Here is a 25,131-nt window from a genome sequence, read left to right on the forward strand (position 1 = left end):
AACTTCGACTTGTAGCCAGGAGTGGGGATTGAACCACTGACCCTGTGGTCAATTGCCTTACCAACTGAGCTACAGCCGCCCCCATTTAAGGCACACTCAGCTCGTATTAATTATTAATTCTTTTATAGAGTAGTAGCGTGCAAGCATTTGCACCAAAGTTCTTACATCAGATGATCAATGCATTACTTGCAGTCCTGACCCAAGCAGGAAATCTGACATGGAAAAAGATGAACTGTCCAAAAAAAGGTCCAACTCAATGATCATATCGGAACCCGCAGATAATTCAGCAGAACCCACTGCTCCTGGGCACTGATATTAGTAAGTAACAGTGTGATGAAGTGCTGTGTAACAGTAACAGTTAGACTGAATTCTGACATAAGGGTGTTTGTTAATGTTTTGCTTTATATAACTCTAACCTGGCAAATGTCTCATATTGTTAGTTCATTGATCATGCCAGAGTTATAAATTATTATTTTTATTATATCGATTGGGGCACTGTGTGCGGCAGAGAGGGGCTCTCAAAGTCCTCATAAAGCAGAGAGGGCTTGCGAATACGTTTGCCAGAGCTGGTATGTTGGTCCATTTCACCACTGGACCACCCGACCAGAGAGCTAAAGGGAGGGACAGAGAAAGCCCAGAGGATGGAGATCAGATATCGTGAAATCTTTTTTTTCAAGTTTGAAGAAGGAACTGACACCATTTCTTTGCAGGAGATGGAAAGAGATGACTGCTAGTAAACAACATGGTATTTTAAAAGATTCATTTGTTGAATTACTGTTGCCAACAACTTTAAATACAAGCACTAATTGATAGAAATTTCCTAATGTCAATAAATGCTTAAAAAAACATATCTGTGGCTCTGCAACCCCAATGTCAGAGCACATAGAGGTGAAAAGCAATATGTAAAAAGACAGAAAAAAATTCAAAAAATATAGTTTTAAAAACATGCTTAAACACAATCAGAGCCTAATAAACATGACCATATAAAGTCCAAATCTATCCCTGAACTTTTTTTTTGTCCTTTCAACTTATCCCGTGAGTTCAGGGTCACTACATCATTCTCCACATTTTGATTTGGCACAGTTTTTACGCTGGATGACCTTCCTGACACAACCCTCCCCAATATCTACGAGGCTTGGATCAGCACTGCACAGCTGGGATGGGATCGGAATGGGCTGTTAGTGGTTCAGTGTCTTGCCCAGAGACACTTTGACATATAGCCAGGACCAGGAAAAAAAAAAAAATCGTTGCTGCAGTCCTATATGACCCTTAGGCAGCTGTCAGCTGTATCTGCTTGGTGATCTGAGCTTTTAAGACAACTGAGACTCAAACCCCTGGCACAAACTCTGAACTTGTTCTGAAAGCTCCCTTCCCCTCCTCTGCTGTCACGTTAGAAGAATGGGATGAGCAAAGCTATAAATGTTCTTACTATTTTTAGCAGCCTCTTTGTACGCTACCATAAATCACAAATACTTGTATTTCATGCTTATGCGCTGTACATTTTGAACTGAATGAAGGAGAAATATTAAAAATATATCATTATCAATCACATGAAAGGCTGATTATTCCATTGTTGTACTACTGTGTACTACTCCACTGTTTTTTTTTGTTTGTTTTTTTTTTTTGCACCTATAGTTAAAAATAGGACTAATTTTGATTTAACAACAGATTTAATCATTGTTTTTGTAGATTCAACATTTATAAACTAGATTTGCCATAGCTTGTTAAAATGCTTCTAAAGACTTATAGGCTTTTTCAGTAAAAGATCTTAAATTGTTTGACTCAAGTAACTATCTGTATGTGTTTTACATTTTAAACAAATGCAAACTTGTGCAGTAAAATCCTATTTAATGTGTCACCGCTCCATAAAAAGGGCTCAATTTGTCTCCCGAACTGTATATTTACTGTCTTAGCTCCTATTTACATTTGGACTGAATCAATATTAATCTAAAACATAATCTCGTCATATATTATCATGAGGAGCCATATTTCTAGAGCAGACTTCTGCTGACTGACTATTTTGAATTGTCCTACTATGGGAGCCAGTGCGCATGCTCAGACATGGCAGCTGCTAGTCAGACTCTCCTTGGAGCCGCTTAGTGGAGATATTTCTCAAATTAAAAAATAGAAACGGGGCTGACAGGTGTTGGCTTTCACTGTCGCGGTCATGATGGAGTAAAGAGCCGGCAGCGGGGAAACGATCGGGTCTGGATGGAAGCGACGGGCCTACGAGACGTTTTCAAATGTGTAACACTGTGTAAGGAAACGGCTACAGTCTTTTAAAAGGGGGTTTGCACGAAGAGCTGATGAATATTAGCTTCACATTACGGTAGCGAAATAATTAATAAGTGCCGTTTTTACCTTTTCAATATGCATCAGGCACCTGAAGCCTTACTTTTTTAGGTAGAGTGCAAAATCCTCAGGAGTTGGACACTCATCCTATTTTATGTGATTGTAATTAAAACGCATAAACTGTTGTTACTGACACGTTTAGGAGTCTAAAAGCAAAAATGACTGTTAAGGGGGAAAGTTAAGCTTTTCTGTGTGATTTAGTTTTTAATCCTAAATGCATTCATTCTGTTTAAACCTCGCTTCTTGGTTCATGGACGCTTTATTCTTTTGGTAAAGAAAAGGAAAAAAATGTCATTTTTAAAAATACTTCAGATACTTTAAATTCTTCTTTGTTAAACGATTTATTTCAGTCTGCAAAGTTTTTCCCCATTTGACCATATCTGATTGTGTTCATGTCTAGAAAGGGAGCTCTTTGCATAGGAAACATAATTTTACATTCACGAGAACTTTATAATTCTGCTTTCGTGAGTGCACATACATGGATATCTCACTTAGAATGAAAAAAACCCTGTAATCATTCTTTTTCAATTCTTTTACATGGTGTAAAAGGTTCATACAACTTGTTACTGATGTTTTAGCCATTGCAGCAATGGAGGATATCGGTCTCCTTCCCAAGCCCACCAGTGACCCCCCTGTCCACCGACCCACTGTCACTGAGACTTTTGGGTACCACCACATCCCTCCGGGTGAGCATGAAGTCAATCTGTGTCACTCAGTGTGCAATGCTTTTAATAAAGGAACGACATTGTTTGAACATTAGGGTTGGATTACATATTTGACATTTCTTACCCTGAACAATTTATAAACACATCATTATAATAGTCTGTTTTTAAGTTTGAGTTTAAAACTGTGTTAATAATTTTCTAAATGTATCACCCTATTTTGGACTTATGCTCCAGTCTGGACAGCTCAGTAAAAAAAAATCTAGATCCTCCCCCGATTGCTTGCACACAGTGTGTATTGGTTTGTCTAAATACCAGCCAATGCTATGAAGCTCTTGAGTTTAAAAACATCAAAAAATGGGAAACAAGCAAATAAAAAGGTGAGAAACCGATACCTGGTAGTGACTCAAAGGACAAATTAATTATCAAAAACTGTTGACAATTAATTTTCTGCTTGCCAATATTTTGTTGGTTCCTTTATGCCCGGGGAAAATATAATGTTGACTGGAGGTCATCGGGTATACAGCAACAAATGTGTGCCCCCGGGCCTCCTGCGAGCTTCTGATTTTACCATGTTTAAGTTGTATGTGTGCTGTTCTGTCCAGACCATCTGCATGTCACTGACCCAAGCAGGAAATCTGACATGGAAAAAGATGAACTGTCCAAAAAAAGGTCCAACTTAATGATCATATCAGACCCGCAGATAATTCAACAGAACCCACTGCTCCTGGCCACTGATATTAGTAAGTAACAGTGTGATGAAGTGCTGTGTAACAGTAACAGTAGACTGAATTCTGACATAAGGGCGTTTGTTAATCACGTTAGTTAATATAGTTTATATAACTCTAACCTGGCAAATACGGTCCATAGATCCACAAACAAACTGGCTGGGTTTTGTGTTTATCAGTTTAAAATTGCTCTACCACATTATTTTGTGTTTGATAAAGTTAAAATGTCATTTGCATGTCATGTATTTCCAGTGCACAGCTTCCAATAATTCATCAAATGTTTTTGTGCAGGTGAAAAAACTGGAAACACTACTCCGAGCAAAGAAGGGACTCCAAGTAAAACACCTAAAGCCAAAGTCACAGATTCATCAAACTGGAAGCAAAACAATCAGAAACGGCTGAGGGTGGAGGGAAGAGCATATGTGAGCAAACGCAAAAAAGTGGGCGAGATTGTGACAAAACAGCCGAGAGCAATAGGACCACGGTGCACCTCGAATGCCTGCAAAAAGGCGTCCAACCGGCTTTGCGGGGAAATCAACGAAGACGCCAGGAAGAAAGTGTTTGAAGAATTCTGGGAGCACATGAACTGGACTCAGAGAAAACTGTATGTAGCAGGACACGTTGACTGTGAAACCGAGGAACGATCTCAAGCGGTGGGATTACACAGATTACACCGGCCGATTTCCCTCCGTTATCACCTGATGGTGGATGGTAAAAGGAAACAAGTGTGTAAGAACATGTTCCTGTCTACTCTGGGCATTGGAGAGTGGTCTGTGCTCAGCTGGGCACAGCAAGGAGCACTGAAAAAGAGTGAACCGAGTGGCAACAGCCAGGCTGTGGCTCTGCATCTACTACAGAATCCTGCTCCTTCTGCAATCAGTAATACAGTGGAACTTAACCAGGGTGAGTTTTTTTTTCAGTCAGGGAAGCAGAGGGAGCCTTAGAATAGACCTAGAATTTGAATAAATTGTTGTCTTTAACATACAAGGCCACGCCGTGCTATAATGAGATTTCGTGTTTTTGCAGAACAAGCGAATACCAATGACAAAGATAGAAGCCGAGCACTAGAACCAGAGGAGCCGGCCAGAAAAAAATCCAGAGTTGCCAAGCCCTTAACGTGGAAGCAAAATCAACAGAAGCAACTTAGAATGGAGGGCAAACCGTACATCAGCAAACGAAAGAAAGACGGTGCGACCATAACGAAAGCTCAGAGGACAATGGGGCCGAGATGCACGTCCAGCGCATGCAAAAGGGCCTCCAACCGCTTCTGTGCGGACTTCAGTGCAGAAACCAGGACCAAACTCTTTACTAGTTTCTGGCAGTGCATGAACTGGGCCCAGAGAAAGATCTACGTTTCTGGACTGGTCGACTGTGACCCAGTGGAAAGAACCCGAGCGCCGTTGACTCTGTCGAGAAGATCGGTCTCAATGCGATATCATTTAATAGCAGAAGGTGAAAGAAAGCAGGTTTGCAAAAAGATGTTTCTCTCCACTTTAGGGATTGGAGAGTGGTCAGTGCTCAACTGGGCACAAAATGTATCCCAACAGGACAATTCCGAGGAAAACACTAAGAAGACAACACAGAGGAAGTCCCGTAAAGCGTCCGAACACATCGTCCTGAAGGACTTCCTGGAGAGTTTACCTAAAGTGCCCTCTTACTGTTGTGGGACATCCATCTCAAAGTTGTATCTGGAACCGGTCTTTTCGAACATGTCGGAGGTGTACCGGCACTACTACAACCACTGCTTAGAGAAGAAGTCCACGCCGCTCTCTCGGCAGGTTTTTTGTGCTGTATTTAAAAAAATGGATTTGGGATTGTGCGACCTGAAAAGGGATGAGGGTTGTCCTTTTGCTGTGACAGGAAACTTGTTTAATGAGCTTTGGGAGGAATACTGCATGGAAAGAGGAGGTCCAGGCCCACAACCAGGCCCACAACCAGAGAAAGTGGGTCATCACTAAAGAAGGATTTATGTTGGGGTAGTTGTTACATACAAAATGATGTGTGTGATGCGTGAAAACGAACATAACTGTACCTAACATAATAGTCATTATATGCAGTTAAAGAGAGCGTTTCCCGCTTCTAGGCTCACAGTAACTGAAGGATCGTTGTTCATTTTTTGGAGAACCATCCTATGAGGTCAAAATTTGTTACATCGGTAGAAAATGCACCAGATCACGTTCATGTGTAAAATCTGCTGTTTTTGAACCACATTAATGTGAAAGGTCTAGTGGTCTCACGAAGCTGCACTTACCTGTATTAGTTTCCATTCATTTCACAGCCGTTATGAAGCCCAGGTTTTTTCAGGTTTTTGTTACATTTTAAATTAAATAAGTATGTATGTGTATGTTGTGTTTATGTGTTTGTTCCTACTTGTTTAAAAAGGTCAAGTTAAAACCCTCCCAATCACAAATTCGGACATAACGGCCCTTACGACAGCTCACGTACCCTGCACTGTGTCACTATAAGAGTTACACACACACTCGCACACAAGCACAAACTTGTGCACACAAACTTGTGCGCATACAGTCAACGCCCTCCTATTCTTCTCCAAACAGTGGCAGGAAGTCGTCCAGATATCCGCTGGGGCTCTGAAAGAAAAAAAAAAAAAAAGGGGGGGGAACAAAGTGGGCTGGGTGGTGGTGTTAGAAGGTGTTGGTGGCAGTGGTGGTGATGGAGTTGGGCGACTTCACGCAGAATTAATGGTTCAGTGTGGGCAGCAGGCTAAAACAGTTAGTTAAGACAGTGAAGAACCTCGGTTACAGCTGAGCTTCTGCTGATCGGGGGCAGATTAGAGCAGAGAGAAGATAGTGCCTGCGGCTGGCAACGTAAACGGCTTGAAGATGTTGGCTCTGAGGACCTTTGTTCTCCTGGGACTGACCTGGGCATGTCGAGGTGAGTTAGCACATTTATCTTGCTTTCTAAATATACATTGTGTGTGTGTGTGTGTGTTCTGTGTGTGTCCAGATTTCACTTCTTAGGTTTAGGAAGAAAATGTTTAATGAACAGCTCATTACAATTTTTAAGGCCTTGGGGGAAGTACGCAGGTTAGGCCTCTATTGTTTACGAAATGATGGGAGATGTATTTCCCCAAATGCATTTTGAAATATGAAATTGTAATACATACATTAATATATTTCATACCCGTATATATCCTTACATTGATAATGAAAAGTGTTTTTTTGTTTTCGTTTGTTCACGTTTACATTTCATTTAACTCTAATTTACTTATTGACATTGGTTAATATTTTACATTCCTTTGGCTTTTTTATATAACGATAAAGCCTGGTCAACTGACCAAGTGAAGCAAAAACTATACAACTTCTAATTTCAGCTCAATTGTTTAGTTTTTTTTTCTGCCATGACTGTATCGACCGTCACACACCTGCCAACCCCATTGTCCAACTCCATCATACTTGCCACAGTAGTGACACAGTAATGACCTTCGACCTTTGTCAAGTCCCAGCCCACTCCATTTCCTGTTGCTATTCCCTTCTCCTGGAACTTCCTGTTTATGTCGGCCCCTTTTCCTGTTCCCTTTAACAGTCTATCAGGACCCAGCATGGGCTTGACCTGCATTGTTATGAATAGTTGCTAATGCTCCGAAACAATGAGCAGTCTCAAACTGTAGCTGAGCTGGCGATAAAATTGTTTTCACAATCAGTTTAATTACTGCATGATACACGGTTCAAGGAATGTTAAATGCAAATGCACCAATCTGTGTTTGTTCCCACAGCTGCACCTCGGGATCCATGGGGTCAGTGTCCAGTCCAAAGAGAGTGTAAAACCAAGTTTGGAGATGGGAAATGTGACAAACAGTGTATGGAGCCCGAGTGTCTTAGAGACGGCTTTGACTGTCTGACGGAGAGACAGAGCTGCAAGTAAAATAACTTTGTTATCATCTCCTAGTCTAGAATGACAGCAGACATTTCCAACTTAATAGTGTAAATATTTTGTCATCATGTACTTTTTAATGATAATTAAAAAAATTGTTATTGTTACTGAACAGACAAATGTTTTTTATAATATTGGATGAAAGTGACGATTTTTGGAGAATAATAACGAGTAATTCTGTGCCTTTCTTTCCTTCCCTGCACTTTCATCATTCCCCACCATCACTCTCAGTCCAGACTACATCCAGTACTGCCGAGATTACTACGCCAACTCCCACTGCGAGCAGGGATGCAACAGTGCCCTCTGTGGATGGGATGGCAGCGACTGCTTCGCACACCAGAGCCCTCGTTGGGCTATAGGCACCCTGATCGTTCACACCAGAGTGCCACATCAACAAGGCGCCTTCAACAGCTCATTGCTCTGGGCACTCAGCGTCCTCCTCCGGTCACCTCTCAAACTAAGAGGTTCCGTCCCGCTCGCCACCGACAAGAACCTGTTTAGTTTGGAACCCCGGCAGCTTGAAGACCTTCTGCGTGCAGCACCAGCGGATTCAAATGGGTGGGTGCTGAGTGAACTGCTGACGGCATTATGACAAGGTGTCAGAAGTAATGAATGCAATTCAGACTTATCTGTGAGACCCATTTTGAAACGAGAACAGGCATTGACGGCACCATTTCAACAGAGATCCATGGGTGTATCATTTGCAAAACAACACATATTTGATCCATGCACACTCACACCTAAATAATTTGTGTAAAGACAAAAAGTGGGCCCATCAAAGAACCCTGGGGGAACTCCACTATGTCAAGAAGTGAATATGAGACAAAGGGCTGTGGGGTGCAAACAAAGCAATGAGCCCATTATGTTTTTTTGGGAACTTTGTGGTTGTTATTAGTCTTTCTTTTGCTTTTACTTTGTTTTTTTTCTTTTGGTCTCTTTGGGACAGTTTTTGTTTGGATAATTTGTGATAATTTTGTGCCTGTTTGTGGTTGTTGCGTGTCTCCTCATTTTTAACTGTTTCTGGTCTTTTAAAACTGTGTATTGTGTTTACTTGTCCCTTTTTATTAATTTTTCCATCATTTGTAGTCTTTGTTTGTGTGTGTGTGTATTTATGGTTGCCACGTGTCTCCTATTGGTCATTTTGCGTCCCTAACTGTTAATTCCAAACAAGAACTATTATTCCCATCATAAAGGGGCCCCAAAGGTCCAGAAGGCTCTTTCAGTTCTCCAGCTATGCATTAAAGACAGTAAGCCAGCTTGAATTGAGCTCACTGATTAGCAGGGGAACTGATCTAATTACTAGCATCTATGAGTGTTTTGGAAGTCACTCTCAGAATTGCTTCAATTTATTTTTTTGTTTCTTTCTTTGTTAACAAGATGTAACCTTTCGCAAATGGTGAAATTGTTTTTACATGTTCCAGATTTGACAAACATATCAAGACAAGCATGCAAGTCGCCTCGAAATGATGTACCTGCTCTTTCCTACTGTTTGTCTCTTTCCTAGTTCCCTCCTTTTCCTCCAAGTGGACAACAGGCCATGCTCCCTTTTGCCCTCTACCTGTTTCCCGTATGCCACTGAAGCTGCCATTTTCCTACGTGCTGTAACATTCCTGAAGCCTCCCTCTTTTCCCACCCGCCCGGAGCTGACAGGCGTCATCGCTATAAGAGGTGTCCGAGAGGAAATAGGAAGCAGAGAGGAGGAAACGACGAAGGAGGAAGTCAAAAGTAGGTTCACATTTCCTGTCTTCCACATGCACACATCCAGCTTTGAAATTCCATCCAAACAAAATGCTATAAAACATCTTTCTGCTTCAGGTATGTAGATGTGTTGGTCACATTTGCAGGTTTTTAGTTTTGTTTGCACATTTTATCTCTCAAACATAATGACAAGTTCAGACGCCGCCCTCCAAAAATGACCCTTTTTAAACTTTTAGTCATTATGCTGTGAGTAGGTCAATAATATTAATCTTCTAACGCTGTGTTTGAATCAGAAGCTTAGTGTCATGCACAGGAATAAATATGGCATTTTGGCATTTTTTTTAGATTAAGTTGACACATATTTCATTTTTGCTAAGGCTTGAAGACATTTCATTGAATGTAAGTGATTTAGTAAGGCAAGACTGCTTTTAACAAGTACCTGTACAGAAGACAGAAATGTAGTTTAGTGAGCAAGAAGAACCGCTGACAATCACTTGGAAACAAAACGCTGGGTTAACCAGGAAATTGTGATGTTTGGGCTCTGAAAAAGCAACACCATATTTTTATTTGACATTTGTCTATTTTATTTGACGCAGCTTCTAATATCTTACACTAACATTGGATCAGACGCGAAGCATTTTAGCTTCTTTCCAGTCAATGTTTTGGTGGTTTGTCTCCTGGCATTACTGTTATGGTTCAGTCCTTCTGCTTTCAGAAGCTGAGTACATGATCCAATACTAAACAGCTGGGGTTTACCTGAGAGATTTTTGGCGGCTGTAGTTCAGTTGGTAAAGAAAGTCGTCCACGGACCACAGGGTCAGTGGTTCGGACCCACTGACCCTGGCTATATGTCGAAGTGTCTCTGGGCAAGACACTGAACACCTAACAGCCCATTTCCCCTCCCCAGCTGTGCAGTGCTGGTCCAAGCCCGGTAGAAATTGGTGAGGGTTGCGTCAGGAAGGGCATCCGGTGTAAAAACTGTGCCAAATCAACATGCGGACAATGATCCGCTGTGGTGACCCTGAAGTCACGGGATAAGCTGAAAGGACAAAAAAATAAAAAATACTTAGAGTCAGCAGTGTGCAAAACAAATGAGTCCAAGTATTTAACTATTTGCTAAAAACTTCATGATTAGCCGGAACATTATTAGTATATTTTCTGGTTTAATGAAAACTAATGAAGACAATTGATCTTTTTGAAAAAGTAAGGTTTTGTGTTAACTGTGTTAACACAATATAACCTTTCAACTCAGTGTGAGGACACCTTTATCAATTTGTAATTAATGTATTTGTAATTATTTTATCCATATGGATATAGCAGCTATTAAAAGTCAGCATTATTCACTATTGTTTTTATTATTCAAAGAATCAACCCCTGTGTGGCTATGGGCTGTGGTTGGCATATCAATTGGCCTGCTGCTGCTGCTCCCCCTGTTGGTGTTCCTGGTGGTGAGGAGGGTGAGGCAGCAGCGGGCAGAGAGGGAGGTGAATGACAGGGTGAGACACCGTTCCGCAGCCACCAACAATGGAAGCAAAGCCAAGGTGTGGACACCGCACACGGTCCACCATGAACAACGGGTCCAATCCAGCAGGGAGAAAGAGAAGATCAGCTTAAAGAAAAAGAAGAAGGCAAAGGAAGCAGAGAAGAAGAGAAGAAGGGAACCGCTGGGGGAGGATGCTATTCGAATGCGGTGAGAGGAATTATATTATTCACTTGATGTCTTGTAAACAAATGCGACTGAATATCACTTTTTCACTCAGTCTGGTGGACTGCTACTGACTCGCGTCTGTCTGCTATGGTAATAATTGATGCTGGATTGGTATTTTTATTCAATTTGTACTTACATTTGCATTTGCATTCAGTCATTTAGCAGACGCTTTTATCCAAAGCGACTTACAAGTGAGGTACAAGGCAGCAAAAATCTAAGTCAAATCTAAGTCAATTTATCATATTATTTCTAATACATCAGGCAGAAATGCTAAACATTTACTGATTCCCTCCATGTATTAGATTTTATACGATCGGTCAATCTAAACTTTTAATTTGTCAGTTGGGCTTAAGTGAATTGTTAGTTTTTTATCTGTGTTAATAATTTTTACTGTAAACTAAATGTCACATTTATTATAATCAGCAATTAATATAAGGAACAGTCAGACATAAATGCTGAGTGCATGGCGAAGGCTGTGGCATGCTCAGAAATCCTCTGTGGTCCCAGATTGATGGCAGCCAGGATCTTTTCTTATATGTTGTTACCCCCTCCATTTGTTTGCCCTGAGCCCCCGTGACCACAGTTGTCTATTTTCTCTAAAAGTGTGTTTGAGTGTGCGCCATAGCTCTTTGTTGACTCAAACATCGAAACACAAAGGAAGAAAAACGAGAAGAAATTAGTGTTCTTTAATAAACTGTACTTTGGTTTTTAGGCCTCTCAAAAAGGACCAGGACATAGGCAGTGATACAGACTTTACCCAGAGTTCAATGGAAGACATCAGTGTGAGATGCTCCAGACGACAGGAGGACGCCACCATCTGTGACCACAGGAACCAGGAGCAGAAACACTACAGAGGGGGGACCTCTCAGACTCGCAGACCTCCACAACGTAAGCTTTTTAGCCGCTAGTGCATTAATAATCCCTCGTTCATTCCTAGCTTCCAAAACTTTCCTCTGATAATCTGGCATATATTTTAAAATCTATGTGTTTGGTAGGTGGTCAGTTCAGATAAATTCCATTATTATTATTTAGATAAAGTGCGACTACATGTCACATTGGATGCAATTATTTTACTGCACAGAATATGAATAGTCAGTTTAAGTTGTTATTTTTACATCTAAACATTTTCATGCAAAAAATGGCACAAAATAGTTAAAGGGCGATTTCCCCAATTTTCAACTTTCTCTCTTTGGCTTTATTTTAGGGTGTAACTGCACATGCATGCTTTTAAACGTCCCTCTGATATATATTAAAATATTCCTCTACTTCCAACTGAAAAACTCCTCCACATGACATCACCCGGAGGGGTTTTTTCTATTATCAGAAGTTCAGATGATGTCATCTGGAGGAGCTCTGGAAAAGCAGGTTGACCATGATCACCACCTTTATAGTATGACCAACACGATGACCTAATCTGAACTGAAGTTTCCTCCAAGTGATGTCATCTGGAGGCGTTTTTTTTTTTCAGCTAGAAAAACAGAGAGATATTAATATAGGGAAGTCAAAGGGAAGTTTGATGGTATTCATCTACATGTACCACCCAAACTAGAAACATAAGAAGCACGTTCAGTATCGGTGAAGGTGTCGTTAAAGTTGTTCGAGTATCTTTTGTAAAATTCAGTGTAAATTGCTGGTTTTTAATTGGAGCTTTTTAACTATTTTATGACATTTTGTGGGCTCTATTTAATGTCAAAATCAGAAACACTTAAACAACAAGTTTAATAAATGAACAGCTGTTTTAATAGCGACACTAACTCATACTGACATAATGTGTAATAATCCTTGTTTCGCTAGCTTCACCTAGAGGATGGGAGAGAAACGCCATGCCCCCTCCTCTGCTCAGTCCTCCTCAGCAGGTCTGTCATGATTTTTTTTTTTTTTTTTTTTTACAGTGTTCATTTCATTTTATGGATGTTTTAAGGAGTCTTTATTATTAACTACCTGCGCACTACTATTGTTGCTGTATTCATTAGATGTTTGTATATTATTGACCAACTGTGTAAATTCTTAAATTACATTGTTGTAATATAGATTCATTTCTATAAACGGTTAATTCTTGTTTTGATGTCGATTTGTTTTGGGGGTTTTTTAACAACAGGAAAAATGCAGTTCGGCAAAAGGCAGAGTAGATTTAGGAAGTCGGCTAATAGTTTCTAGACCAGAGCTTGTTTGGTCATTAGAAAACCTTTGGCCAATTGGAGGACGTGACTTGTTCGGGGATGTGGTTGGAAAGCTGAGGTCAGGCCAGAGGATTTATTGGACACATAAGTATAAACTAAGAGTTAGGTATGAAAGATTTTTAAAAAACTAAGAGTAGAGTGTAAAAGGGTGGAGCCTTAAGCAGACAGTGAAAACATGGCTCATAGTGCAGCTAGCCTAACCTACGTGGGTACGGATCAGGACTGCCTGGGTGACATAAACTAGCACACGCGGGTCGACTGATGAGAAACTGGTTGGTGCACATGTACAGTGGATACTAATGAAGAAGGGTTGTGTTGATTGTGTGGGTGCAGGTAAAGAGGCTGGTGGCTCTGAGATTAGTATTTACAGCACACACATCATTACCTGTTTATCCTGGCAGTCAGCAGAGTGGTGTGGCCCCGACGGGTCGGTGGTTCTGATCCGAGCGGTGCGGAGCGGGCTCGACCGAGTGGTCTTGGAACTGCTGCGAGCAGGAGTGTCGGTCAACAACACGGATCATACTGGTAACGCGTGACAGTCTCAACCCTAAACCTCAGTGTGTGCATGCAATTCTCAGTGTGTGTTTTAACCTGCTTGAAGTAAGAGCAGATTGAAGCAGATTTGTATTGAAATTAAGTTTCGCAAGTATTGAAATAAACTTCAGAGGCTACAACATGTAATAAATGATTAAGTGCAGCAATTTACCACAAGATCCAAACATATTCCTGCATCAAGGGCAGAAGCAGACACTGAGAAATTTGCTTCAACCGCTTCATGTGTGAAATCACTACTTACTAACGTGCTTCCAATGACGTTATTAGCCTTGTGATGTCGAGTGTAATGTTTATGTAGCATATGTAGGTTTTGCACGTTTGCCTACTAACATTTCCGAGAATGGCTACCAAAACTGTTTAGTTTTGCAGGAATTGGGTCACAAACCATAGAGCTCGACAAATTTAAAAAAATAAAAAATTAAGCGGTGAGGTCTGCACCAGATTTCATTGCAATCCCTCTAGAAAATCAAGTCACCTGTCTAAGACCGGCAAACAAACTTTTGTGTCCCTCACACAGCCCACAGCATGGCTAATTAAAATGTCTGTTACCTGTTCACATGCTATATTTGAAACATGTACAGCTCATGTCATTGTTTTCTGACGCCTGTACATTGAGGGGTTGAGTATCCGGTGTAACTTACCCCGTCTCTCTCACATCCTCTTTTTGTGTCCCTCCTCTCCTCTTCTGTCCTCTTTCCTCCATATGGCTTCCATCTCTCCTCTCTGTCTCCTTCCTCAGCTCCCCTGCTGCCCCTCTCTGACTCAGAACAAAGTTAATGGGCTCTCGTACTCAGACGCTGATTGGATGTTAACTCTGTTGCTCATTCTCCTCTTTCTTGCTTTTTGCTGTCTTGATTTCTTTTCGTCTGTTTCCCTCTTTCCCGTCTCTCATGTCCTTCTCATTTTGGCTGAAAACAAATCATCTCCACGTCCCTTCCCTTCATCCCTCCTCGATTCACCCACTGGGCTCGACTCTTTTGTGTAATGGTTGTTCATTGGCTGACTTACTCCCTCCGTTCTTCCCCCTCACCTCCCCTCCACTCACACTCTCTCAGGGAGATCAGCCCTACACTGGGCATGCTCAGTAAACCACCTCTCCCTAACAAGGACCCTCCTTCGCTATGGGGCTGCTGTGGACCTGCAAGACAACAAGGTGAGCTTTGAAAGGATCATCACTCTTTTGGCACTGAGTGGGACAAAACATCACGTTGGACAAACAGCTCAGAAGTATGTTATAGCTAGGATCTTTTCCCTTTCCTGCATCAGGGCGAAACCGCGCTCTTCCTTTCTGCCCTCCACGGTTGCTATGACACCGCCAGACAACTTCTCCTTCACGGTGCCAACCTTGAGCTGCATGACTGGAGAGGACGTCGCCCCATCGACGTGGCCAGAGAGGCCATGCATCACCAGGTCATGGAACTCCTTCTGGCTCATCAAATTCAGAGAGGGCCTGTCCCCATCAACTCAGCCTCTGATATGCTGTGGGAGGAGCGTGGCCTGATGTACCCACCGTGGGCTGGATCACAAGGCCTACCTGGAAGAAGTGCCTCCTTCTCTGGGATCATAGAACACCGAGACATGACCCCACCACCACAGAAGTACGTTTACACATATTTAATACATGAATTACAGGAATGAATTACTTCTATAATGTGCCACCATGGGCAAGTGACAAATTCGAGTTGAAACTATTTTCAAATGATTGATTTGTCCATGGACTGACAACACAACCACAGAGTGGATTGTGAGGTGTGAGACAGACTTGACTGTTGGCTGCTAAATGATGATAATGAAAATGAGAACTTGACAACTTTAAACCTGACAACCAACCATTGAAATTTTTGATTGTTAAGAGAGGTTGGCGAAATTAAACATTTCGTAGGAGCAAATCTGCGCTACTCCCAATGCTGTTGGTAGTCTGACTTCACAACAATATGAATTCTGGAGCATATTTGTACCAAAAAATAACATTTTCAGGTAACTGAGGGCTCTTTTAAGAAAAGAATTTTACTGGTGCTAATTAGCATTTATGCTCTTCTGAAGTTTTATTTTTGTAAAAAGCTTAACAGTTGTGAGTGTGGTGAGTTCAAAGACACTCTGCATTCTAAGATTTAAGTGCAAGCCACCAATAATCAGCTTTTCAAACATAAAAATACATCAATACTTTATCAGCCTCTCTGGGAATGTGTACTTACTCACTTTAGTGACTTAATGACTTTCTTGTCTTGCCACCAGCTGGTCAATGAACGGAGTGCAGTATCCCCCCCCTCAGAGCTGGCGCCCTCAGCTCAACCAATCGGCAACAGCGCTAGTTCCTCCGAGAGTCATGGGCCGCTCCCCTCGGCCAATCAGCACTTTACAGGAGGTGACCTCAGAAGACGAGGATCGCGACAGACATCAGGAAGTCCCCAGAGCTACGACACCTCACACCCTGTCACCCCAACCAGCCCCTCGCCAGCGCTCCTTTTCCTGCACCCAGCATGCACTGCAGCGTCGCCCCAATGCCCACCAGCCAGAGCCCAATTACATTATAGTGACAGACCGAACAGCCAACGAACCCATAGAAAGAGTAGTTGTTTCAGCTCCCACAGACGCTGCCGCCCAATCAGATCGCCAGCCCATTGTGAACGGGGACAATCCCAGTAGACTAGAGCCAACCCCTCTGAGTTCCACAAACACAGAGCAGAAATCTAGAGGTGAAAGGCTGAACAACACTACAGACTCCACACAAACAGTCCTGTAGAGGAACGAGTTGTAAAGATTCATTTACCTTTCCGACCAGCACAAACAAAAAGGACTCGAATATCTTAATAATTAATGAAAAAACTTAGAAGTTGGCAAAAGCTGGAGGTAGTCCAACATTTTTACTGTCAATCTGGGACTTCTGCCATTTGCTGGGTATTTGGAGATGTTCCAGCTGAAATCTTTTTTTTCCTCAATCTTGCTAAATAATTATTATTCTATTCTTTTACTTGGGAAGGGGGTATTATAGTCAAATAAAACATGTCTGACATGACCCAGCAGGAACCCTGCAAAGATAATACGGTGTTCACATTGTGTCACACTTTGTATTCTGATTATTGCAAAAATATTCAAGAGAAATTATTGAAAATAAACTTTGCTTGGTTGCACTAAGATGTCAGAATCATTCCTATGAATGCAACAATGCAACTTTTAAAATAAATATACATTTTTGCCAGAGTCAACATTAATCTACAAGTGTTACAAAAATGCTGTGTTCAATTAATATACAGACTGGAAGAAAGAACAAGTTTCAATATCTTCTGAGCATCTCACTTCAAAAATCATGCACCACTCATTTATCTAAACCCTTTAGTTAATAGAACTAAAAATGGGCCTTTGACAGACACTTTAAAATGCGCTGGGAAAAGGCAACATTATTGGAGGCAGCCACGCAACTAAGACAGATGGTAATTTCCAGCTTTCTACAGTTTCTTTCCTTTAAATTGTAAAACAATAAAATTGTTGAAACTAAAGCGGCTTCCAAAGATTTTCCCTGGGAAAGAGACACGGAGCTGCCTTTACAACTTTATTACCTGTTAAAATTGATACGTCACTAGAAAAAGTGACACGGAGAGGAGACACTTCCCACGTTCCCACGGGGTTTGGTCGACGTTTGAGATGCAAACGAGACTCGGACAGACAGAAATCTCCCATTGTGAAAGATCAGACGGTGCGCAGCTGTTTTACGCACGGCCGAAAAATAAAATACAAATGAGAAAAATAAAAACACATGACGAAAATTTCACCACAAAAGGTTTGAGATTCCCGTATATTTGAACATTTAAACATGCAACATAATTTGTACCTATTGTACCAATGCCTGGCTATAAAGATGCGTGTAAAATGCCCTGCGCAGCTCTTTTACGCACAGTATGTCTGACAGGTCAAAAACCATATTAGGGCACATTTTACGCAGAGTTTGAATTCTTTTAAAAGATAGTTATTTACGATGGCAATTTAAACTGAACAATTCTGCCACTCTGGTCGAAAATACATCTGACTCTGGACAGTCGTCAGTGGAAACAGTTAAAATTACAAATCCGTATAAAGTGCGTACTTTGAATCCCGGAATGTTTTGGCCTCCTGTGTGAATGTTACGAATTCAAGAAGTGAGACTTAAGCTTGTCCCACTGTGTGAAACTCAATAGTCACCTCGTGCCGTCTTTCCTCCTGACACGTGCCAGCAACAAGCAATGAATACAGACGGAGTGGATTTAGGGATTTTCAACAGGTTTATTTACAATAAATTATTGTGCAAAAACGCTTAATAACAGTTACATGTTAACACAGGTTGGCCTGTAGAAGCTGTAGCAGCATGTGATCATAATAAACCTACAGTATAAAAATAATCTGAATTTACAGACAGCAGCAGATTCGTCTTCAATATATTGCACTCAACATGTTCTTAGAGAGAGTCACGTGAACGCCACATGCTGTGGGGTGAATATTATTCAGCATGTCAGAGTCATTACAGGTTCTGGTGTTGGATCAGAACCAGGGCCGCCACAAACACTGGATGACCTGGTGGCTTTGAGCTGGGCTCTGTTTGTTCGCTCGACTCGCCCCATTGTGGGGCTGGTGGGAGGTGGTGAGAGAGCGATTGGTCGCTCCACAGGTCCGGACGCAGCCGACAACATTTAGAGCCGCCGTGCACCCTCTGTAGCCGGACTTTTGAATCAGCATGCGAAGAACAGCCCTGGGTGACTTTGTGGGCAGCGAAGAGCTGGAGGAGGAACAGGCTTTGGTTGACTCCGAGTGTGAACTGGCCAAGCGAGCAGCAAAAGATGCCTCCAGCGCTGCGCCGAGCCCCACGTCTTTCCCATCGGGTCCCAGGAACTGAGCAGCTCTGTGCAGGCAGGTGGAGAACCCGTCTTGGAAGGAGTGTTTATGGCCTTCACCTCCAGCTCCAGTCTTGTCTCGCTTAGCAGAGTTCTGGAGGAATAGGACTGTGTGCTCCAATATCTCAGCTTTCTCCACTCTGCGTGGACTCTCCTCCTGTGGCAGAAACCAACAGTTAATAAACCGTTTTTCAGATTCTCCACTGAGGGGCATTTACATGTTTCCACCTGTGCCACGTGCCATTTACCTGTCTTTGTAGCAGAACACTCTTAAGGGCGTCCAGGCTGCGGTTCATTCTTTCTCTTCGACGTCTCTCCACCAGAGGTTTGAGACTCTAAATAAGACACAGTGAAGCCAATTTGATGAAATCCACGTTTTCGTCTCATACAGAATGATGTGCATCGAAGGACACACAGTGATAATGTCCTACAAAATAATCTGAACTCTGGTCTCTACTAGCGAAACTTACCTTGCTTTTGACGTTTGCGTCCTTTACATCCTGAAACACTTTCATGATTGTACAGAATCCGTGAGCTGCAGCTGTCAGAGCTGAAATGGTTCACACAGGTTTCAGTGAGGGATATTAAGCTCTAGGTCTCTAGGTGGGCGTACCTTTAGGGCCCTCCCACCGGCTTCTGATCACACTTTTTAAATTACTAAACTCTCCTTTATTCTTTTATTATCCGTGAATGTCTGTAAAACAGAAACAATCAAAGTGAACATTTATTAAAGTGAACGGATAATATGGTTAAAATATTCCAATACAATCATGAAGAAATTGGCTTTTGTTGATCAATTTCATTTACTTGACTGTCATTTTCAACACATTTTGAAAATGCTCTGAAAATGAAAGCAATGTAATGTTATACACTGTAAAATCTAACTTACGGTTATCAACAATTTAAACTTCTCCATACGTTGTATCAGCTTAAAGTTTACTGCAGGGTGCACAAACCCATTTGCAGCAGCAACAGATGAGCTATTGACACTACTTCAGCAGTGGGAGGCAGTAAATGGCAAAAGAAAAAAGAAAAAGATGCTCAGTCTGCCCGGAAAACCTGTAGGCAGGTAAGTTCAGGTAGTAATAACGGGTTCATGTAGGTAAGTATCAGGGGGCATCAAACTGCACCCTGGCATACTTCATCCACCCTCCACAGTTGACCATTCCTCCTTTTCTGCCCTTGGAGGATCATCAGCTGCCTTTTGCTAAAGATGGAGGGAGGATTCCATTTTTCGAATGTGCACTGCTGCAGGTAAAACATATATTTGACGGTCATGCAGCACAGTGTGAAGTATATTTGATATTTTGAGCACTGGACACTTACAGCTACTGACACAAGGAGCCTGTTACAGCGGGTAAAAAGGGGGGTGAGGGGTGGAATGGATGGTGTTGTGAGACCCTTCACTAATCCGCCCTGCAGCTGTCTGCGTGAGCGGCACGTGTCTTTAAAAGGTGTTATCAGCTCGTGTGGCGCGTGTTTGCATCTGTGAGGGAAATGCAACAAACATCCGCCAACACAGCACGAAGCTCTGACACACGCTGTTATCATGGAGGGCGAATGCAGACACACGCTGTATCGAGCTTGTCAATAGCGAAAAACAGAAGTGTGGTGCAAAAAAAGTCAGAGAAAGTCAAGAGCGTTTGGAATGAGCGCGCATTCCGCCACGAGACCTGCATCAGGTCTGAAACAAGTGCAACAAAGAAACATGTTTATGCTAAGATGCGTAAATTGCCTCTTTGGTTGAATCAAAGAGCAAAGTCAACTTAATGTGGTTCATTGATTATTTCTTCCAAAGTTTGTTACATTTGTGTCACGTTGTGTATTTAATCTTACAACCAATCTGCAATTTGGGGCAAAATGTTGTAGTGCGTAAAGTTGCCATTACGCGCACCGACACACCTGTGAAACAGTGACATAAAGGTGACAAGGGTGCGGGTGTAAGATTTTGAGAGTCCAGCGCGTGGGAACCCGAAATCCACCTCTTCCCCAAATCTCTTCTGTTATGATGTATCAATTCTAACACGTAACAACGTGTTAAAGCTGCTCGGTGCTCGACTTTCCCACGTATCCCAAGTTTTCCCATAATCGTTGAGCCAGACTCTGTGCTGCCATCTATTCCCAGATAATCCATGGAGTCACCTGTGTTACTAAGCATTTCCTGCAGCATAATAAGCGGCACATTTTTGTCAGATGATAGACATATTTTAGAGAATTGGGAAAATCTTCAGTGTGGGGGAACCTGAGAGACGCCTCTCGTCCAAGTACACTTGCAGTAAATGACGTCTCGGTGTTAACAGTCAATAAAAGGAGCATGAAGCCTCCTGCTCCATGGATGCGTGTGGCCATTTGCCTTATTCCCCCCAACCCCACACCACCCCTGCTACATCTCAACGTCTTACACTTTTGTGTATTGATTGTAACAAAAGGAATCATTAAAAGTATTTACATGAAAAAAATCCTTCAGCTGAAATGTAATCGAATTTTTGAGATACACAGTCATGGTGTCACTTTCAAACTGGGGCCAGGGCCGCGTGCTGAGGGAAAAACAAGTTGTCATATGACTAATGGAAGATGGAATCTCTGCCCTTTATTTTATTGCACCGTTCTCTAATGTACACAAAGCCATCATAGGAGATTTTTGTTTGCTGGATACATTTGTTGGGAGCATGATCCTCAAAGTAGGTTGTGTTTTATGAGTCTGTTATAGTTTTAATCAAAAATCTGTAAAATATATCTATTAATCAAACAAATAAAAGTAGTACATTTCCCTTCAAAATGTATGAAGTAATAGTGTAAAGTAACATGAAATGGATATACTGAAGTAAAGTGCATGTACTGCGAAAGTGTAAAACATTATTTGATAGACATATTTTGTGTTATTATTGTGTATGTGTGACAGTTGGTATTCGGATTATTGCAGAAATATTCAATAGAAGATATTAAAACTAAAATGTGCTTGGTTGCACTAAGATGTCAGAATCATTATTTTGCATCCAACAATGCAACTTTTAAAACACATTTTAATGTCTTTTATTTGAAAATCCACTTTTGCCAGAGTCAACATTCATGTACAGGTGTTACAAAAATGCTGTGTTCAATTAATATACAGACTGGAAGAAATAACAACTTCAAAAATCTTCTTTCTGAGCATTTCACATCAAAAATCATGCACCACTCATTTATCTAAATCCTTTAGTTAATAGAACTAAAAATGGGCCCTTGACAGACACTTTAAAATGCGCTGGGAAAAGGCAACATTATTGGAGGCAGCCACGCAACTAAGACAGATGGTAATTTCCAGCTTTCTACAGTTTCTTTCCTTTAAATTGTAAAACAATAAAATTGTTGAAACTAAAGCGGCTTCCAAAGATTTTCCCTGGGAAAGAGAGACACGGAGCTGCCTTTACAACTTTATTACCTGTTAAAATTGATAAGTCACTGGAAAAAGTGACACGGAGAGGAGACACTTCCCACGTTCCCACGGGGTTTGGTCGACGTTTGAGATGCAAACGAGACTCGGACAGACAGAAATCTCCCATTGTGAAAGATCAGACGGTGCGCAGCTGTTTTACGCACGGCCGAAAAATAAAATACAAATGAGAAAAAAAAAACACATGACGAAAATTTCACCACAAAAGGTTTGAGATTCCCGTATATTTGAACATTTAAACATGCAACATAATTTGTACCTATTGTACCAATGCCTGGCTATAAAGATGCGTGTAAAATGCCCTGCGCAGCTCTTTTACGCACAGTATGTCTGACAGGTCAAAAACCATATTAGGGCACATTTTACGCAGAGTTTGAATTCTTTTAAAAGATAGTTATTTACGATGGCAATTTAAACTGAACAATTCTGCCACTCTGGTCGAAAATACATCTGACTCTGGACAGTCGTCAGTGGAAACAGTTAAAATTACAAATCCGTATAAAGTGCGTACTTTGAATCCCGGAATGTTTTGGCCTCCTGTGTGAATGTTACGAATTCAAGAAGTGAGACTTAAGCTTGTCCCACTGTGTGAAACTCAATAGTCACCTCGTGCCGTCTTTCCTCCTCGGGTGTGTCAGTCCACACTTACACCCCCTTAAAGACACGTGCCAGCAACAAGCAATGAATACAGACGGAGTGGATTTAGGGATTTTCAACGGGTTTATTTACAAATGGCAAATACAATAAATTATTGTGCAAAAACGCTTAATAACAGTTACATGTTAACACAGGTTGGCCTGTAGAAGCTGTAGCAGCATGTGATCATAATAAACTTACAGTATAAAAATGATCTGAATTTACAGACAGCAGCAGATTCGTCTTCAATATATTGCACTCAACATGTTCTTAGAGAGAGTCACGTGAACGCCACATGCTGTGGGGTGAATATTATTCAGCATGTCAGAGTCATTACAGGTTCTGGTGTTGGATCAGAACCAGGGCCGCCACAAACACTGGATGACCTGGTGGCTTTGAGCTGGGCTCTGTTTGTTCGCTCGACTCGCCCCATTGTGGGGCTGGTGGGAGGTGGTGAGAGAGCGATTGGTCGCTCCACAGGTCCGGACGCAGCCGACAACATTTAGAGCCGCCGTGCACCCTCTGTAGCCGGACTTTTGAATCAGCATGCGAAGAACAGCCCTGGGTGACTTTGTGGGCAGCGAAGAGCTGGAGGAGGAACAGGCTTTGGTTGACTCCGAGTGTGAACTGGCCAAGCGAGCAGCAAAAGATGCCTCCAGCGCTGCGCCGAGCCCCACGTCTTTCCCATCGGGTCCCAGGAACTGAGCAGCTCTGTGCAGGCAGGTGGAGAACCCGTCTTGGAAGGAGTGTTTATGGCCTTCACCTCCAGCTCCAGTCTTGTCTCGCTTAGCAGAGTTCTGGAGGAATAGGACTGTGTGCTCCAATATCTCAGCTTTCTCCACTCTGCGTGGACTCTCCTCCTGTGGCAGAAACCAACAGTTAATAAACCGTTTTTCAGAGCCCCCACTGAGGGGCATTTACATGTGTCCAGCTGTGCCACGTGCCATTTACCTGTCTCTGTAGCAGAAGACTCTTAAGGGCGTCCAGGCTGCGGTTCATTCTTTCTCTTCGACGTCTCTCCACCAAAGGTTTGAGACTCTAAATAAGACACAGTGAAGCCAATTTGATGAAATCCCCGTTTTCGTCTCATACAGAATGATGTGCATCGAAGGACACACAGTGATAATGTCCTACAAAATAATCTGAACTCTGGTCTCTACTAGCGAAACTTACCTTGCTTTTGGCGTTTGCGTCCTTTACATCCTGAAACACTTTCATGATTGTACAGAATCCGGGAGCTGCAGCTTTCAGAGCTGAAATGGTTCACACAGGTTTCAGTGAGGGCTATTAAGCTCTAGGTCTCTAGGTGGGCGTACCTTTAGGCCCCTCCCACCGGCTTCTGATCACACTTTTTAACTCTCCTTTATTCTGTTATTATCCATGAATGTCTGTAAAACAGAAACAATCAAAGTGAACATTTATTAAAGTGAACGGATAATATGGTTAAAATATTCCAATACAATCATGAAGAAATTGGCTTTTGTTGATCAATTTCATTTACTTGACTGTCATTTTCCACACATTTTGAAAATGCTCTGAAAATGAAAGCAATTTAATGTTGTGTACACTGTAAAATCTAACTTACAGTTATCAACAATTTAAACTTCTCCCTACGTTGTATCAGCTTAAAGTTTACTGCAGGATGCACAAACCCATTTACGTCCTGTTTCTGTTGACGCTATCGTACAAATAATCTAGAACAGCAGCAACAGATGAGCTAATGACACTACTTCAGCAGTGGGAGGCAGTAAATGGCAAAAGAAAAAAGAAAAAGATGCTCAGTCTGCCCGGAAAACCTGTAGGCAGGTAAGTTCAGGTAGTAATAACGGGTTCATGTAGGTAAGTATCAGGGGGCATCAAACTGCACCCTGGCATAATTCATCCACCCTCCACAGTTGACCATTCCCCCATTTTCTGCCCTTGGAGGATCATCAGCTGCCTTTTGCTAAAGATGGAGGGAGGGTTCCATTTTTCGAATGTGCACTGCTGCAGGTAAAACATATATTTGACGGTCATGCAGCACAGTGTGAAGTATATTTGATATTTTGAGCACTGGACACTTACAGCTACTGACACAAGGAGCCTGTTACAGCGGGTAACAAGGGGGGTGAGGGGTGGAATGGATGGTGTTGTGAGACCCTTCACTAATCCGCCCTGCAGCTGTCTGCGTGAGCGGCACGTGTCTTTAAAAGGTGTTATCAGCTCGTGTGGCGCGTGTTTGCATCTGTGAGGGAAATGCAACAAACATCCGCCAACACAGCACGAAGCTCTGACACACGCTGTTATCATGGAGGGCGAATGCAGACACACGCTGTATCGAGCTTGTCAATAGCGAAAAACAGAACTGTGGTGCAAAAAAAGTCAGAGAAAGTCAAGAGTGTTTGGAATGGGCGCGCATTTCGTCACGAGACCTGCATCAGGTCTGA

General features: G+C 42.1%; 3 protein-coding genes across 3 annotated transcripts; 2 read left to right on the plus strand and 1 right to left on the minus strand.

Moving 5' to 3' along the window:
- The first annotated feature begins 2,060 nt into the window (after positions 1-2,060).
- On the plus strand, positions 2,061-6,268 carry LOC137130579 (uncharacterized). The gene is made up of 5 exons (XM_067510926.1): positions 2,061-2,257; positions 2,931-3,038; positions 3,620-3,757; positions 4,034-4,645; positions 4,769-6,268. The coding sequence occupies exons 1-5, from the start codon at positions 2,212-2,214 to the stop codon at positions 5,698-5,700; spliced, it is 1,836 nt and encodes a 611-aa protein (XP_067367027.1). The 5' UTR covers positions 2,061-2,211; the 3' UTR covers positions 5,701-6,268.
- Positions 6,269-6,405: 137 nt separating this feature from the next.
- Positions 6,406-16,905, plus strand: notchl (notch receptor, like). The gene is made up of 11 exons (XM_067510925.1): positions 6,406-6,634; positions 7,476-7,620; positions 7,865-8,191; positions 9,138-9,358; positions 10,697-11,021; positions 11,752-11,927; positions 12,834-12,895; positions 13,621-13,744; positions 14,830-14,927; positions 15,041-15,372; positions 16,010-16,905. Exons 1-11 carry the CDS (start codon positions 6,583-6,585, stop codon positions 16,515-16,517), a joined length of 2,370 nt encoding a protein of 789 aa, XP_067367026.1. The 5' UTR covers positions 6,406-6,582; the 3' UTR covers positions 16,518-16,905.
- Positions 16,906-22,770: 5,865 nt separating this feature from the next.
- Positions 22,771-24,235, minus strand: LOC137130581 (transcription factor HES-2-like). Its single transcript, XM_067510927.1, has 3 exons — positions 23,879-24,235; positions 23,657-23,743; positions 22,771-23,565 (listed from the first exon to the last, which is right to left on the minus strand). Exons 1-3 carry the CDS (start codon positions 23,921-23,923, stop codon positions 23,059-23,061), a joined length of 639 nt encoding a protein of 212 aa, XP_067367028.1. The 5' UTR covers positions 23,924-24,235; the 3' UTR covers positions 22,771-23,058.
- Between the last annotated feature and the right edge of the window lie 896 nt (positions 24,236-25,131).

The sequence above is a fragment of the Channa argus genome, chromosome 7 (assembly GCF_033026475.1).
Source record: "Channa argus isolate prfri chromosome 7, Channa argus male v1.0, whole genome shotgun sequence".
In the NCBI taxonomy this organism is placed as follows: Eukaryota; Metazoa; Chordata; class Actinopteri; order Anabantiformes; family Channidae; genus Channa; species Channa argus.